Source organism: Rhipicephalus microplus, chromosome 6 (assembly GCF_043290135.1).
Source record: "Rhipicephalus microplus isolate Deutch F79 chromosome 6, USDA_Rmic, whole genome shotgun sequence".
Lineage (NCBI taxonomy): Eukaryota > Metazoa > Arthropoda > Arachnida > Ixodida > Ixodidae > Rhipicephalus > Rhipicephalus microplus.
In genome coordinates, this window is record NC_134705.1 from 181557268 (window position 1) to 181574341 (window position 17074).

Genomic DNA, 17074 nt, shown 5'->3' on the forward strand with positions numbered 1-17074 from the left:
TATATATATATATATATATATATATATATATATATATATATATATATATATATATATATATATATGTATATATATTGTAGAACTAAATAGCTCGTTTGAGGCCGCACACTGATCCACTGTGTCGTGGACGCTATGTTTACTTTGGAAAAACGGGGCTGCTGTAAACGTGTGGCTGTCTAGGCAAGGAAACGTAAAGGAAGGAATTCTCGCAAACTGAGCTATATTTTACTGACGACTTCCCGCTGCTGCTTGAGTCTCGTAATAGATAAAGTAGCTTTTATTTTAGCAAGGCTTGGGAGAGGAGGATCAGTAAGCTAAATACTATATTTTAGCGTGGCCGCTGTCGCTACAGCGGCCACGCTAAAATTTTTCTTTCTCTTGTCCCTCGTTATTGGTGCTGTTTTTTTTTTTAAGTGAATCATGTCGTACCAACTCGCCCAAGCAACCACGTTAGCAGGAGTCCGTGTCGGTTCTGTAGCTTCCACACCGCTGTCAAGAAAAGTTGTCGCCGAATATATGGAATGCCTCGGCGACGATTTATTTGGCGTTTTTTTTTTTGGCAACCGCAATTGACATCGGAGCGTTACTCTGACCTTAAGTCGTCCGTCACGAGTGAATGTTATAACGATGTCACTATAGCCTTTTCCTGGCGATTAAAAAAAAAAGAAACTTTTGCATTCGGTTAGGTCTTCAACCCTGCAATATAACGAGATGTGGCCTTCGTTCGTCGGTGTCTTTCATAAGAGCACCGAATGTTAGCCAAGTCTGGACGCGATATTCAAGAATACCGCCGGCAGATGTCACAGGAGGACTTACGAAAAAAAAGAATAATAACAAAGGCGAGAATCGAAAAGCGTTCTTTCTGTGGCTGTTGGATCTGGATTTCTTGTAACGAGTTTTGTGATTGCTCACTGAGAGGTCAGTGGAAAGAGTGGCCCATTTTATATGACAATGCTCCCGAGATCTCCAGCGAAAGGTTGTCATTTCCTTACATCACGTTGATGTATGCCTTTAGATGTACTGCAGTATCTTTTGCGTTGTTGGAATACGGTATACCATTACAGCTTTTGAAAACATCTCGCATTTATTAAAGGCGACGTGGAAACCAATTTTCGATCATAACATTTATCCCGGCTAACCCTGGCGCGTTCGCAAACAAGATAGCGAAATTTGAGCGCTTTTATTCGAGTGCTTAATTTATAATCGAATATTTTTATCAACAAGCCAGAGTGCTCAGAGTCTGGCAACACTGAGAAGCTGGCGACCAGTGACGTAACAGACGGCTCGCTGTGCATGCGAGCGCGTGGGGTCGTGCTATTTTGACTGTCTCGATATCTGTGCGGCGATATATGACAACAAATGCCCGCTATGCGTAAAACACCCAACACGTTATCACGTGACATGGGCCGGCCGACGCTCACAGCCTTTAGTGTCAGGAAACTGCACACCAACACCGGAGCAGTGGGAAGCTGTGCTGTCCTGCTCGAAGCCTGAAGAACAGCTCAAGCTGATCGACAAAGCTCGCTATAGATGGCAAAGGTTCACAGGGGCTCCACCTTCGCCGGAAGAATTCACTTGAACTAAAGTTTACCGTTCCATTCATTCTTCAACTATATAGGCATTCAAACTGAACGATTTGCAGCAGCCCAAGCTTTGGTAAAAGACGACGGCTTCGATTCACGCGTCAGATGACGTCACAAGTGCCTGGCCAAAATGGCCGTCGCCGGCGGTGGGAACGATTTGTAGATGGTGAATTTTTAAGGCTTATTCTGCGCTGAAACATTCGCTTACATGTATACATTCTATTTTATTAACACTCGCCTTGGTAAAATAGACTCCCGAACGTTTATTCAGTTCCACTCAAACTAGCACCTTGTTGTTTACCGTCTGATGGACCCTTTTTACATTTGGCGCGAAACACACTTATGATCAAAGATCACAATTACGCTTCGTTCAAAACATATAATTAATGCTCCCCGCACTGTAACCCCCACGCCGTGCTCCCCATGCCACGCTTCTCCTCGGTCAAAAAGATTTGCTACAAATTATAATGAGGTATAAACCTTCTGTATACCGTAATCTGCATTGACTATTATTATTATTATTATTATTATTATTATTATTATTATTATTATTATTATTATTATTATTATTATTATTATTATTATTCGCCTTTTGAAGTGTGCGGTGGCGTGCCTCTGACGTACTAGCAGAACTGTCGGGACTCTACGTCACAAGACCACAATATAGTTATAAGAAACGCCGAAGTAGATAGAAAGCTCCGGAAATTTTGACCGTCCGGTGTCCTTCAACGTGAACCTAAGTCAAAGCAGACGTGCCTCCAGCATTGCGCTTTCAGCGAAATGCGGCCGCCACTGCTGGGATTCAATCCCGCGACCTTTTGGGTTTGCAGTATATATAGAGCGCCTCAGGCACTGAGCCGCCACGGCGGGTATGTACGCAAAGTATATTTGCCTCATTTTTTTTTTTGCAGTAACTTCCGTTCGTTGTGAGCTCCCATCTCTTTCTCTTCGTTTTTAGTTTCGTCGATGATGTGCAGACCGGGCCAAATAATGATGATGATGATGATGATGATGTTGATGATCCTTGATACTCTGGCGCACACCCACAAAGGGGGATCGGCCGAGAACCGGGCGGCAGGATCTTAACTATAAGGCTAATGGTTTTTCAAACAAAATGTAATTTTGGGCTGAAAAAATATAGAAAGAAAAGCCGAAAATCGAAAAAGGAGTATATCTGAGCAGAAGCGACGCAGGCTATCAGATGCGATTAAGCACTGCAGTCCGTCTCTTCTTTTTTTCTCTTTCACGTGTTGTCTCTCTTGCTGTATGCTTTCAAGTTTCCGAAAGCGTTTGACCGAGTCGTTTCCTTGAATTGCCCATGTAGAGGGCCGCGGCTTGCGAGGCGTAAAATCCGGTACTCCGCGCGCCATCGAACAGCGCGCCACCGGCAGCCCGTATGGCGACATTTAGAAGTCGAAGCGCGGTCGCCAAAAAAACTCTTGACCCTTCTTCGGAGCGAGATCTAATCGGTACGCGGTCGACCGTCCCTGTATACGATGCGCGGAAACGAGTGGAATAATGAACAAAGCCAGACGAATTATGTAAAAAACGAAAACAGGATCCTGTCGGCTGCCGTAGACGGGGACTGTTAATAGTCGACCTGCTGGCGCAACCGCCCACCGTTGAACCGGAGACCGCTCCGCCATAACTTACACTTTGTACGCACATTATACGCTTCCGAGTAGCGAAGAGAGATCGTTATATATATATATATATATATATATATATTAATGAGATATAACAGACAGTAATGCCAAGGAATGTACAGGGGAAGTTATTAAAACCAATGGAATGTAAATAAGAAGAAAGAAAAGTGGATGAAAAAATTACCAACTGTGAGCAGGAATCGAACCCACGACCTTCGAATTTTATATATATATATATATATATATATATATATATATATATATATATATATATATATAATAACGGAAAGAAGTGTATACCTAAGGGCTCGTTTTTTCCGTGTTTTAACACAGTATAATGAGATCTAACAGACAGTAATGCCAAGGAATGTACAGGGGAAGTTATTAGAACCAATGGAATATAAATAAGAAGAAAGAAGAAAGAAAAGTGGATGAAAAAATTACCAGCCGTGAGCAGGAATCGAACCTACGACCTTCGAATAACGCGTTCGATGCTCTCTCTCTCTCTCTCTCTCTCTCTCTCTCTCTCTCTCTCTCTATATATATATATATATATATATATATATATATATATATATATATATATATATATATATATATATATATATATATATATATATATATATATATATATATCATCCTCCCACGAAGTTAGGACCCCTCCCGAAGCTGTTGGGAAATAAATATATTTATCCTTGTTGACAACGCCCCCGTTGTGTTATATCCCATTTCTTTGCGAAGACAAACTGGCCCATTGAAATATTACTCTAAGTATAAATGTAGTGCCCCACCTATCGTTTGCCAGAGCTCTAAATATGGCAACACGCGCAACGAAGACGCCATCAAATAAAATGCACGTTGCTGATTGTCACCTTAAGTGAGCCAGGCAATTTTTTTTTGTTTTGATTATTTTATTAATTAGGCCACTTTCATTGCATAACTTTCTAAGCAATTTAAATGGGCTGGAAATTCTGATGAGAAAGTTGTTTATGATTTATTTGCAAAACCGCGCGCGCGCGCGCGTGTGTGTGTGTGTGTGTGTGTGTGTGTGTGTGTGTGTGTGTTAGTCCTGTAGTAGCGAGTGGGTGCACCTGAAATCCTGCCCCCCTCCCAACTCTAAATTCTGATTCGAGGGGGGGAGGGCGGAGGTTGTTTACCCCTTAATCTTACAAAAGTGCCCCCCCCCCCCTCAGGCGAAGATGATTCCATGGCAATGGACCTGATATCTGAAGCGCTGAATACTCTAGCTAAACCTATTGATTAAAAGCATGGAATTCACAAGTGACACGCACTATACTGGATATAATCGTACCGTATTTGCAAAATTATATCCCTCCGCCGCTCCCCCGTTTGAAACGCGCAGGTATAAGATTACGCTACGAAAATTTAAATAATTAAACAGTGATGCCGGGCCTCTAGCAGAAGCCCGGTGCGGGGGCCTCTGGCATTGCGGTCCCGTCGAAAATGCGATCGCCGCGACCGGGATCGAAACCCACGATTTTCCGGTCTGCAGCGGAGCGCCGGAACGCGTACCTCGTATACCACCGCCCGGACGTCGTTTCCTTTCGCCGACTTTCACGGCCAAAGCCTGCGGTCAGTGTGCGTTATAAACGCATTCTACATAGACTGACCGGGGTGCATGGCTCTTCGCGACCACTGAATGCTCCACCGTTTCCGGGTTTTCTCGTCCGGACGTGACTGTCATACCGACGTGACCTGTACTAGAGATGCCGCGCGGCCCCCGGCTCTTGGTGCTGTCGCGGTCTCTTTTCGGCGACTGCGTTGTGCGTATACGTACGTATGGGTTTTTTCGTGTACATCCGGAATGCGTGTTCCCTTTGCCTCCTATTTTTTGTTATTGTTGTATTGCTGCGTTCTTTAATCGGTGCGTAAGAAATGGACTTAAAGTCCCAAAACCACAATATGAATAGGAAAGACGTTGTAGCAGAGGGCTCCAGAAGTACCCGTCCGCGGTGGTCTAGTGGCTAGGGTACTCGGCTGCTGACCCGCAGGTCGCTGGATCGAATCCCGGCGGCGGCGTCTGCATGTTCGATGGAGGCGAAAATGCTGTAGGCCCGTGTGCTCAGATTTGGATGCACGTTAAAGAACCCCAGGTGGCCGAAATGTCCGGAGCCCTCCACCATACGGCGTCTCTCGTAATTATATGGTGGTTTTGGGACGTTAAACCCCACATATCGATCCATCTCCACTACGGCGTCTTTCATAATCATAAGGTGGTTTTTGGACGTTATAACCGCACATATCATGATTTCGGTGCACGTTAAAGAACCCCAGGTGGTCGAAATTTCCGGAGCCCTCCACTACGGCGTCTTTCATAATCATATGGGGGTTTTGGGACGTTCTACCCCACATATCAATCAATCAAATAATCAATCGATGAAGCAATCAATCAATAAATCAACCCCACATATCATATCAAATGGAGCGTTCTGGAAGTTTCGACCTTCTGGTGTTCTTTAACATGCACTGGCACTGCAAAGTACACGGGCTTCTTGCATGCCGCCTCCATCGAAGTGCGAAAGTCGTGGCTGGGGTCGAACCCGCAACCTTTGTGTCAGCAGTTACGTACCGCAACCGCTACACCACCTTGGCGGACCGGTGCGTGAACTTGCAGGCCCTGTCGTGTATTGTAAGGTTTTCAAGCAAAGCTGCTTTATATACGGCACCGATTTCGCCGACGGTGGTGTGTCGTGGTTCGCGAAACAACTCTGACTCTGCGATCGTGCAGCAACGGTGCAAATGATTAGACGTGGTAGCCGATTTGACAATTGTACAACTGTTGGGGTTCCAAGAGAAGACAAACGCACGAGAAGCACACAGAAAGTTGGATGCCCCGATGGCATTAGAAAAGTTCGCAGCTATGACGTGGCAGCAGAAAGGACAAGACCGGGTAGATTGGCGGATAATGGGAGAGGCCTTTGCCCTGCAGTGGGCACATAGCCAGGCTGTTGTTGTTGTTGTTGTTGTTGTTGTTGTTGTTGACGACGACGACGACGACGACGACGACGACGATGATGATGATGATGATGATGATGATGATGATGATGATGATGATGATGATGCATGTACAGGCGTAGTCTTGGCTCTTGCGGTTTGGAACGCGGTCGTGGCTTTGCTTATGGCTGCGTTTCGCCGTATGTTTCGGACAAGAGAACAGATCGTTATGAACCTCGTGAGCTTATTTGAATCGATCATCCCCAAAGGGTCGACGTGGTGAAGTGAGAATACTGAGTTTTGTCTTGCGACGAAGAGCTGCAGGCCACAGAAAGCCGAAACAAGGGATACTGGGCAAATTCAAGTATAACTACCCAACATACCCACGTGCCGGCTGAAGCGTCATCATTTGCAGTTTCCGTATACACTGGCGCCAGATTTCCCTCGAGTGGTTTGTTAAGAAACTATACGTGGCTGACGGCGTGTAAAGACGCTGGCTCTTTCAGAGCGCGGCGAATCGTGCTTCGGTAGCCGCGCAGAATTGCGTGTGTGTGTGTGTCGCTGAGAGCCTTTAAAGCGTGCCACGACGGCAGACAGGTAAACGTGATCGCCGGTAGCGAGGTGCGCATCTGGGCGAAGAATGGACGCCGACAGGTAACAGCAACTGCAAAAAAAAAGTGCTGTAAGTAAAGAGAGAAAAAAAAATACTGGAATGGGAGCAGGCGAGAGCGATTGCTGTGCGAACGAGTAACCTAAAGAAAGTAATCGAAAAGAAGAAGAAAAAAAAACACGAGAGGGCAGAGCTCGCTGTTCAGTTCGTTCGTGCCACTGTGCGCGTCATGGCTCGTTAGCGGGTCGGCCACGCCCCCACGTCACGCCCACGCACCTATGCGCAGGTAAGTACGCGCGCGCGACGCTTGGAGTGTTGGGCACGCACGCACGCGCGCTTAGCGCGCGAAGTTTGAGCGTGGCTGTTTTTTTTGTGTGTGTGCGTGTGTACACGCGCGACGCATGAGAAGCACACGTGGAGAGTTTGGCCGACTGAAAGCGAGGTCGAAGTAGTCGAGGATTTAATAAGTCTCTAGAATTACGCTGTAGCGTGCGGGATGATTATGATTACGTGTTTTAAGAACAAATGTTGGACGATTTAGAGCACGATGTAGGACTGTCACTGTCCGGGAGCGGCTGTATAGATGTGTTTAGAAAACATTTATTTAGCCCCGCCGCGGTGGTCTAGTGGCTAAGGTACTCGGCTGCTGACCCGCAGGGCGCGGGTTCGAATCCCAGCTGCGGCGGCTGCATTTCCGATGGAGGCGGAAATGTTGTAGGCCCGTGTGCTCAGATTTGGGTGCACGTTAAAGAACCCCAGGTGGTCTAAATTTCCGCAGCCCTCCACTACGGCGTCTCTCATAATCATATAGTGGTTTTGGGACGTTAAACCCCACATATCAATCAAAACATTTATTTACACTATGTGCAGAGCGTAAATTATGAGTGACAAATTGTTGTTCGGCAGTACATTAACATTATCACAATGGTGCATCGCCAAAACTGACTTTCCCATAAAGCGAATTCAGCAGATTGCCTGATACACGACCTCAGTAAGGAAAAAAAAAAAATGTCCTGCCCAGGTGGTCTAGTGGCTAAGGTACTTGACTGCTGACCCGCAGATCGTGGGCTTGAATCCCGACTTCAGCGGCTGCATTTTCGATGGAGGTGAAAATGCTGTAGGCCCGTGTGCCAAGATTTTGGTTCAAGTTAAAGAACAACAGGCGGTCAAAATTTCCGGAGCCTTCCACTACGGCGTCTCTCAGTAACATATATGGTGATTTTGGGACATTAAACCCCACATATAAATCAACGCAATTAGGAATAGGCTAAACGGGTAGGGGCACAAACTATCAGGTACAACAGAGCAGCTTTGTGGTATATTGTGTTTAAAAAAAAGTTGTCAACTATTTAGAGTACTTGGTGTTCTACTACATGGAGAGCAAAAAGTCATCCCGTTGGCCTCACATTTTATGAGCCCATGTCGACTGATTGTGTGTTTAAAAAAAATGTTTAACGATTTGCAGCACCTAATACTCTACTATGTGAGAGCAGAGAGCCGTCCGAATTTCTCGGAAACATTTGAAAGGCAAAGCTAAGTTTGTAGCGCTGTGTTTAACGATTTTGAGTGTGTGTTTAGAAAAAGTGTTTAACCATTTCGAGTACTTCGTTCTCCGCTATGGGAGAGCAGCGAGCCGTCCCAATAACTTTACTCGAAAGTGTCCCATCTGCAGAGTATAGTGCTTTTTGTCTATTGATTGTCTATTTGCGCTGTGTATCCCATGGAGGAAAAACACATTTGTTGGGGGGGGGGGTGCCTGTTTTACCACTGGCGATACCACTAGATGAAGGTTACAGCTTTATTAGTCAAGGAAATTGGTAGGCGAGTCAGTCGTCGCAATCGAAGTTGTATGAAGACGCGCTACCGTCAGCATTATAACAAAAAAGTGCAGGCGTTGTGTGATTTTATCCAAGATTAGCGCACACTAACCATCTGTTACTAACATTACCAAGATTCAGCCATTCGGGGGTTCCGATCCCGGCCGCGGCGGCTGCATTTCCGATGGAGGCGGAAATAACGTAGGCCCGTGTGCTCAGATTTGGGTGCACGTTAAAGAACCCCAAGTGATCAAAAGTTTCGGAGCCCTCTACTACGGGGTCTCTCATAATCATATGGTGGTTTTGGGACGTTAAACCCCACAAATCAATCAATCAAATCAAATCAATCAAGATTCAGCCATCTCTATTAAGCACTGGCTGGTTACATATGGTTCTAATAATGCACTATACCTACCTGTATGTGCGCAGTTATCAAAGGACAACAAGCAATCTTTATTTTTTTTATAAAATTGGAAAGTTCCCCCCCCCCATTTCCCCACAGAAAGAAAAGCATAGAGAAATAAACAAGTAAAATCGCTTGAATCATTCATGTATACATGTCCTTCGTAGAGGTAAAAGAGAAGATCGTTCCTCAAGCAAAGCGTAATAAGACCTTCCCGCCTTTTTTTTTTTTTCAATATCTACGTATGGCATCGTATACACTCACTTATTATATACGATGTCTAACGTATCTACATGCGTGTAATCCAAGAACGGGAGTGTTTTCTAAAAAGATATGGCCCGTGCCGCGTTTAGGGAGTGCCGTTTCAGGCCTTGCACGTGGGGTTCTGCGATGCATTTTAACGCTGGGTGAGGCCAGGGTCTTAACCCGTGGTCCTTCAGCAGGGATCTACAGAGACGACACCTGATCCTTCTTTTGACGCGTAACGCCCCCCCCCCCCCCTCCACCAACTTACCCCTCCCTCCTCACCCGTGGTCAGCCGCGGTTCAATAGAGCGGGCGTTGATGCCCAACCCATGTTCGTCTCTGTGGTTTGTCAGCCTGTCCTGGAAATTACTTGTAAAGATCGTATCGATACGATATGTTTTTTTTTATTCTTATGGCAGCTGGAAAATCAAGGGAAGTCTATCCACTCTATACTTTAATCTTTTACGCCGACTATTTTTTTATTTTTTTAGCTATCTTTTCCAAAATCTGTCACCAGGTGCTAGAAGAAAGCGATTGAGATGTACAGCCTGGGACACACCTTAAAAGAACACTCATTGCGACTCCTTGGTTTGTTGAATAAAGGGCACGTCTATCTTTGCTATATATTGCTTTCATTGGACATCTTTAGTATTTTCAATGATTCAAGGATTCTGGGCACTTGGCACGAAGAACTCTTAGTGGACTACAGTAGTTTTCAGGTGCGTTAGAAAAAAAAAAGAAATGGTAGGAAGTATTTTATAGGTAGAGCACCACTCGCCACTGTGGTCCGGTCGTTACGGCGCTCGTCTGCTCGCCCGGAGGTCCTGGGTTCGAATCCTGGGCCGCGGTGGTCGCATTTTCGGTGGAGGCTCAAGTTCCCCAGGCCCCTGCGCTTATACATTTAGATGCACGTTAAATAAGCCCAGGTGGTCGAAGACTGCACCCCTGTGGCGTCTCTTTCATAATCGTGTGGCGGTTTTGGAACCCCGTCAATTGTTAATATCATCAGCGACGCCACGACCAGAGCATTAATTTGTAAAGAGAAATCGCAAGAATGCCGCCACTGCTGCACGGGTATCCTCCTGCAGCATCTTTACTCACAGTATTCGATGCTTGCACTAAGAATCTAGCTGGACTTGATTACAGCGGACATTTGTGCGACCGACTTGCTGGTTTACTGGTGGTCCGAGATGCCATGAATGCCTGAGGACTCGCACCATCGGCCTTGTCTTCCCCGCCTTGCCTTTCGAATCGTGATACACACATACTCTCTGATCGAAAGAAGAGAACTAAGGGGCCGTTTTTTTATTTGTTAGACACAACCTTAACGAAAAGGACATACAGAGAATTCAGTGAAGGTGTGCGAAGCGTACTTGCTGTTTTCTAAATGTAATGTTGTAATGTTGAACAGTGCCAAGTTCCATCTCTTCCACATTTATTTCTTGAAGTTTATATCGTAATAGCGCAATACAGTTAAGAGATTGCAAATGACGTCCTCTGTAAATTCTTTGGCTTCATTATGTGTTGGTTTTCATTAACACACACAGTATATATTAGGGGCTGCACACGGTGTATTACAGACGGTATGTGCACGGACACATACAATATACATGAGTAGATTTTTAAACATGCATAGTAGTGTCCTCAACTACGTACGTCGGTAACGTGACTAATACTTATCATTTGTACCCTCTTTTGTGCTTCGCAGACGATGACGACGCCTTTGTACCCAAGGATGCCGTCCTCAAAGCGTCGCCGACGCGCGAGGGTGAGTCTCGATTCTATTCTTTCGCCCGGCAAAGTAGCCCGAAAGCAGGGCCTATCTACAACGCACGTATGGCGTGATAAGATGCACCTGCATGATGATAACGGCTCTGGCGGCTTGAGTGAAACACCAATAGCTAAATTACGTCCCGAAGCAATATCCGTTGTGACTCGGGCATTGCGCGGACGCGTATGTCGTTTGGCTTTTCATTATCCCATTAAGCACATTCTATCGTGGTGTAAAGGTGTATCCGGCATTCCGCTTCTTGCTATAGTCGCCAAATTTTTTTCTAACATACTTTTTAGATGCGAAGAATCTCTTGCTCGGGTCTATGTCCCGTGGCATCGGCGTCCACACTCACAGTACGCATGCGCTCCTCCCTCTCGCCTCGCAAGCCGATGCGAGGAGCGTCTGCTAACCTACGCTCCCCCCCCTATTCTCTTGGCATTTCTCTCACTCCACATCTCCTCTATGCATTCCTCTCCGATGTTTTTTGGCGGCTATTGATAATGCGTGTCCACTGCTCCTTTCTCTCCGCTCCAACGCTCCCCCACTTCGTACCATTTACTGTCTTGATGCGAAAAAAAAAATAAAGTCAAGAATGTTTCCCCTCAACGTGCAGTCGAACGTTTCGGGTGGTGAAGAGGGTGATGCGAGGGAGAAGTGTGTTGCGAGTAGGTGGAGGAGCAACACCACCTAGGTGTGTTGGGAGGAGCCGGTATCTGCTGCGGGTGATGGAGAGAGTGACATAAGCGTGCAGCTGTGACTTGACCTACTTGGCATCGTTCCAACAACTGCGGCGGGGGGAACGTGGTTTGGTGCTTTGGCACGGAGACACAGACGGACAGCGTTACACCGGTTAGTAAACGAGCTGCTTCGTATCCAAAAACCTGACTGCTATAGCGCTGCACAACCGTTGACTGGTCACCTCGTATATGTGGGCACTGGATCTTGACCTCCAACACTCTTAAAAAAAGGGAGCGAGAATGGAGAAACGGGCTCCGTTCCTCCTTCGGCGCAGCGACTTCCTCCCTTTCGGGCGCTTTACCCGTCGCGCCCTCTCGCGGCAAGGACCGAAGGAGAAACGTTCCTCCTTCAGCGTTCAAGTTTCTCCTCAATCACGGGGGTCTTGCTCGCGCGCATGCGCACGCCAAGCCTATAGCCGCCCGTGGCCAGTCGCAAGCGATTGCTTTCACCTAAGATTGTTGTAAGCAATGCAGGAATGGCGTTTTCTTTTGTTTTATTAGTATAGAGTAAAAGCCTCTCTTTTTTTTTTATCGTCAGGCACTCGCACGATGCTCCGCACACTTCCATGTGTGTCTCGTGTTGTTTCATACTACCAATTTGTCACGAATACAAGAAGCTCTGCTTCCCAAGCAGTCTTGCTTTATCGATTACCTTAGAGTGTAAAAAAAAATAATGATTTTTTTCGGTGTCGACATACTTGGTAAGCCCACGCATTTTTAGTTTCGCACGGCACCAACAGCACTCATGAATTCAACGAGGCGCGCAAAAAAGCATCACACTTATTTTTTCAATAGTGTAGGAAACCTGATACCACTCTACAGTCCATGCGTGAAAGTACGATCATATACAATTGATAGAGTTATACGTGCCACTACCACCATATGGATGTTCTTTGCAGTTTACCCCCATTCGAATACGGCCGCCGTGGCCGGAAGTCGAACCTGCGTCCATCAGCATAGTCACACGACACCCAATAAGGCTATGCTACCCCGGCAGGTGAAAGCACAAAGGGAAACAGGCTGCGAAGTTTCACCGAGCGTTTATTCGCCAGACTAGATTACAACCATCAGAAACTTTTTAAACATCATCATAACTAAACTTTTGTGAAAAGTGAACCAATGACTTCTGTAGGTTAAACCAAATTCTCAATCGCATTCGTTTTGAATTGCCCATGCCAGCACTGAGAAGTAGGAAGGAATTATGCACGCGAGCAGTATGTCTTTCTCGTCCATGATTCTCCTTTGTCGCATTTTGTGCATTTTGTGTTGTCGCAGAAGTGCATTTTGTGTTGAGAAACTCAACACAAAATGCACTTCTAGTATATAGCAGCTGTGCACAGCAAGTAAGTACTAACGCTCACTCACCTTTGTGAAAAGAGTATTCCGAATCCAGAGTAATAACCATCACAGCCACAGCGCTAACAACAAAATTGTGGCACGCACCTATGATTGCAAGTTGACACGCGAGGCGAATCGCGAGAGGCATCTGAAGCGGAAAAGTATGCAGGCACAACATTCTATAAAGTTATAGTAAACTTGCGCACTGCAGCGATAGTTCCTACACTCAAGTATGAGAGCTGCCGCGGCGCCAACAGCCACTGTCATGGCTCACGAAAAAATACCGTCGGATGCGAGGTCATCGCTTATTTATCTCGCAAGACCCGCGTTGTAACGTACGTATACACTGCTAGGACGGTCGTTACCGCATCAAAAACATTGTCATTGAAGGGCTAGTGGTGTACTATATCCATGGCTAACGGCCACACTTGTGGTACGCACGTAAAAATAATATAAGCAAACGTTAAGACGAAACAACTAAACGATGTCGACGTGACCACAGAACACCTACCACGACGGAGACAAAGTTTGGTCTGCATGCTGCGCCCTCTCCAAGTAAGAAGAAGAAAAAAAAACGTGACCTCCGAAATGCCTAACGCGCGGCGAGTGTTTGCAGTCTCAGAGGCTTCAAGAAAAAAAAAGTAACTGTGGCAGTGGTCGACAGATGGCGCAGCGTTCGAATTGCCGTGGGCATTCTAAGCACGGCTTGGGGCATCCGCCTTCGTGAAAACCTGATAAGCTCTAGTAATTATTCCGTTCATTATTGTGCAACAATTTATTAACTAAGCTTTACCTAAGCATCAGATACAATATATTTACGTGTGCGCATGTTGTGGTATTGATAAAAAACGTAAAAAAACGTGTAAGAAAACCTACTTGTAACCTGTGCCGCTCATGTCAGTCGAAATTCATCGCTATATAAGCTGGCGCGCTTTCATGGTACAGTGTGAGTAAACACGTCGAGGTGTGAGCCGCTGGTTTTGAATGGTTGATTGTGCTCTTGTTGCGTACTTGTTAGCGTATACGCTAGTGTACTTGTTGCGTACTATTTGTGTTACTATGTGCCCATGTGTGCATGCGTAGCTATATGGATTGCATCAGCACATAATAGGCCTTCGGTGCCCGTAAGTGGTCTTGAATGAGTTGATGCGTAAACAATCCTCAAGGGAGCCGTGATAGTGGGTAATAATCAATAAGTTGACTGCCGCGACGTTTTTTTTTTTAACTTTGTCCAATCCCTCCAGATGGCGCCACCTACCACCACCTACTTCATTGCTATGACGCTCTCACACCTCCAGCCATTTATATATCGTTGAACATCTATCTATCAAAGCTGCACTACGGATTCGGAATGGTTTCGCTGCGATCGAGTGTACGGTTCGGAGGCACATCTCGTGACCTGCGGACCCGTAAGCGCATAGATAACGTCGCTACACTATGTGAATCTGCGAGAAATAAATACAGCAAGCCTAGCATGCACTCTTCAGGTGAGGGCTCTGCAGAAACCGTGTCTTTCGGAGTGAACGTGGCTTCGCTGACCGAACGAAACGTACTTGCTCCGTCGTTCTCTTTCGCGATGTGTTCACCGCCACAGGTTCGTCTGCTTGTTTTTATAATAATTTCGTTCAATATCAAGCTCAGCGGGACCGTTTTTTGTAACTTTCAGTGCCGTGTACTCCTTACCAGTCGAGAATCGTTGCATTTGCTAAGCCTACTCGCTTCGCCGGGGGGCAGCCATGTTGATTTTCATAAGGAGGAACGTGTTTCTCCGTGGATGAGGGAGCAACGTTTCTCTATTTGAAGACGAACATTGGGGACATCGCCGTTCCTCCCTAAATGGAGAGTACGTCACTCCATTTTTTTTAAGAGTGAAGATAGTGCCAGTGGGAGCTTTCTCCTGTGCCTTTTCAGACAATAAAAGTTCACAAGTGCGTGTTAACTAAAATCGGACTGTGGGTATGTGTGTCCAGTTGAAGACTGCTGTCTCTCATTACCGATTAGCAGCGATTGGTAGATTCCAGTAGGAAACAACGGTTCATTACTGCGTGCTTTGCGCCTCGCCAGGTTTCTCTCCAGCGCGACGCCGAGATGAGCGCCTGCGACAACGTCGTTTCCAGTGCAAGCGCTAGCACCCGTTGCTTAGCACCTACACATGGTGTCTTTTTTTTTTTTGCGGCCAATCTTTGCGGTACGCTTTCTTCCCTTTCGTCACTTCACATATATTTTTCTGCACTAAGTTCAGCTTGGCCGTACACACTCGCACCCCGTCGCTATCTTTACGTCTTCACATACGTTTTTATGTGTTTCTTTTATAGCGCGTCCCAACCCTCCTCCCTTCCCATTCCTTCTAATGGCCAAGATGGGGTGACATTGCGGGGTCGCTGGACATCTGACCGCTCGACCGGACAGTGTCCGTAACCCCCATAAGCGACCCTCCAAGTGCAAAACGCTTTTCAATCGGCGCGTTCCATGGCGTACTTTTTGTGTTTTTAGGTGTTTTTTTTTTCTTCCGTGACTCCTCGGTTGCGGAATCCGAGTGCGCCTTTCAGTACCGTGTTTCTTCTCAGTTCTTCTCGGGCTTCAAGTTGGACAGCTGGGCGCATTTGTGGATGATCATTCATTCATTCATTCATTCATTCATTCATTCATTCATTCATTCATTTTAGTTTACTTTATACTCGATCGCACAAAGCTTTTAATAACAAATAATTTACCGTACGCGCTGTTGCGATTACCTTTGTGTGTATATATAACAGTGTGATATTGCTACCCTCGTTTCCCAAGTCTTTTAACGCGATAGAGTGAAAGAGCTCGTTTCGCAGAAATTCTCGCATCGGCGTCGCTGGTTGTGAGCGAAGAATCATCACCTTATGTGTGACTGAACAATGGAGAATGATGCAAATAAAATAAATTATGAAAAAAAATTTCTGAGTCAGAGCGGGGACTGATTCAGGGTCGTTTGGGTCCGAGTGAACTCGGCCCGGTCGTATGTGTGGCAAGCGGATGTTCAAACACATGACCATGCGTCTGTTTTTTTTATGCCTTGCATATCAAGACTGCTCACATTTCACATACTCGACAAAATACGATGGTGTCACGAAACACACCCACGGAATACAACGAAAATCTGTCAGCTCTAAGACGACTATTGCACACAGCAACACGTCTGATGTGGATTCCGCGAAAAGAACTTCCTCTGTGTGGAAATGCAGGGAACGTTGCATGCATGATTTAAAAACACACGCGTCCTGCATACATGCTTGACAACGCAACTCGAAATATTGCTGTAACAATGTGTGGTGCGAGCGCCCCTTGCCAGCGGGTGTCAGAATATGTGATTATCAGGATGGCTTCGCGGTTCAAAGCCGGTCACCCACTACAAAAGGCGCACACGCTACTGCGCCTATTCGCTTAAGGCTAAGTAATGGGTGCATAGCAAGTTCGAAAAGGTTGCATGCCCTAAGTGTTTGAAGTGTTCACTATGAACGGGATATCACTATCGCGTTCAACTCTTAAAGGCGAAGCTTTAGGGCCCCCTAATTTTTTTTCTTTCGCTCCATTACACGTGTAAATGCTGCATCGGATGCCGATTCACAAAGAACCATCGCGATAATCTTAGAAACTGCCAATGCGATTACGCGCACAACGCAAACATTACCGATTCTTCTGCAACTTACGAGGCCGCTGTAGCGATAACGCCGGAATATTCGGCGGCACATGCGTAAATGCCGACGCACATCACCGCTTGTCAGATTATCGACGGCCGATGCTCCGTTCGCCGCTATCAGTGGCAGTGCGTATTGCTATAAACGGACCATAGGTCTTTCGGCCACAAGTTCGGCCAAATAAAGTTTTTTTTTTCTTTGACACTTCGACTGTTGCTTTCGTCGCCGTCACGACTATACGTCGCAATACTAACACTGTCGCAATTAATATTTAGTTTTCGTTGGCGTTCCGATTGCGAGG

General features: G+C 46.1%; 1 protein-coding gene across 3 annotated transcripts in view; it reads left to right on the forward strand.

Annotated features, from left to right (window-relative positions):
* Positions 1-17074, forward strand: part of LOC119168268 (BCL11 transcription factor A) — a 664540-nt gene that overhangs the window by 306713 nt on the left and 340753 nt on the right. For all 3 annotated transcript variants that reach the window (XM_075867205.1, XM_075867206.1, XM_075867207.1), the window contains one exon: positions 10968-11027. In XM_075867205.1, coding sequence (XP_075723320.1) covers positions 10968-11027 — 60 coding nt within the window. The remainder of the gene's footprint in view (positions 1-10967; positions 11028-17074) is intronic.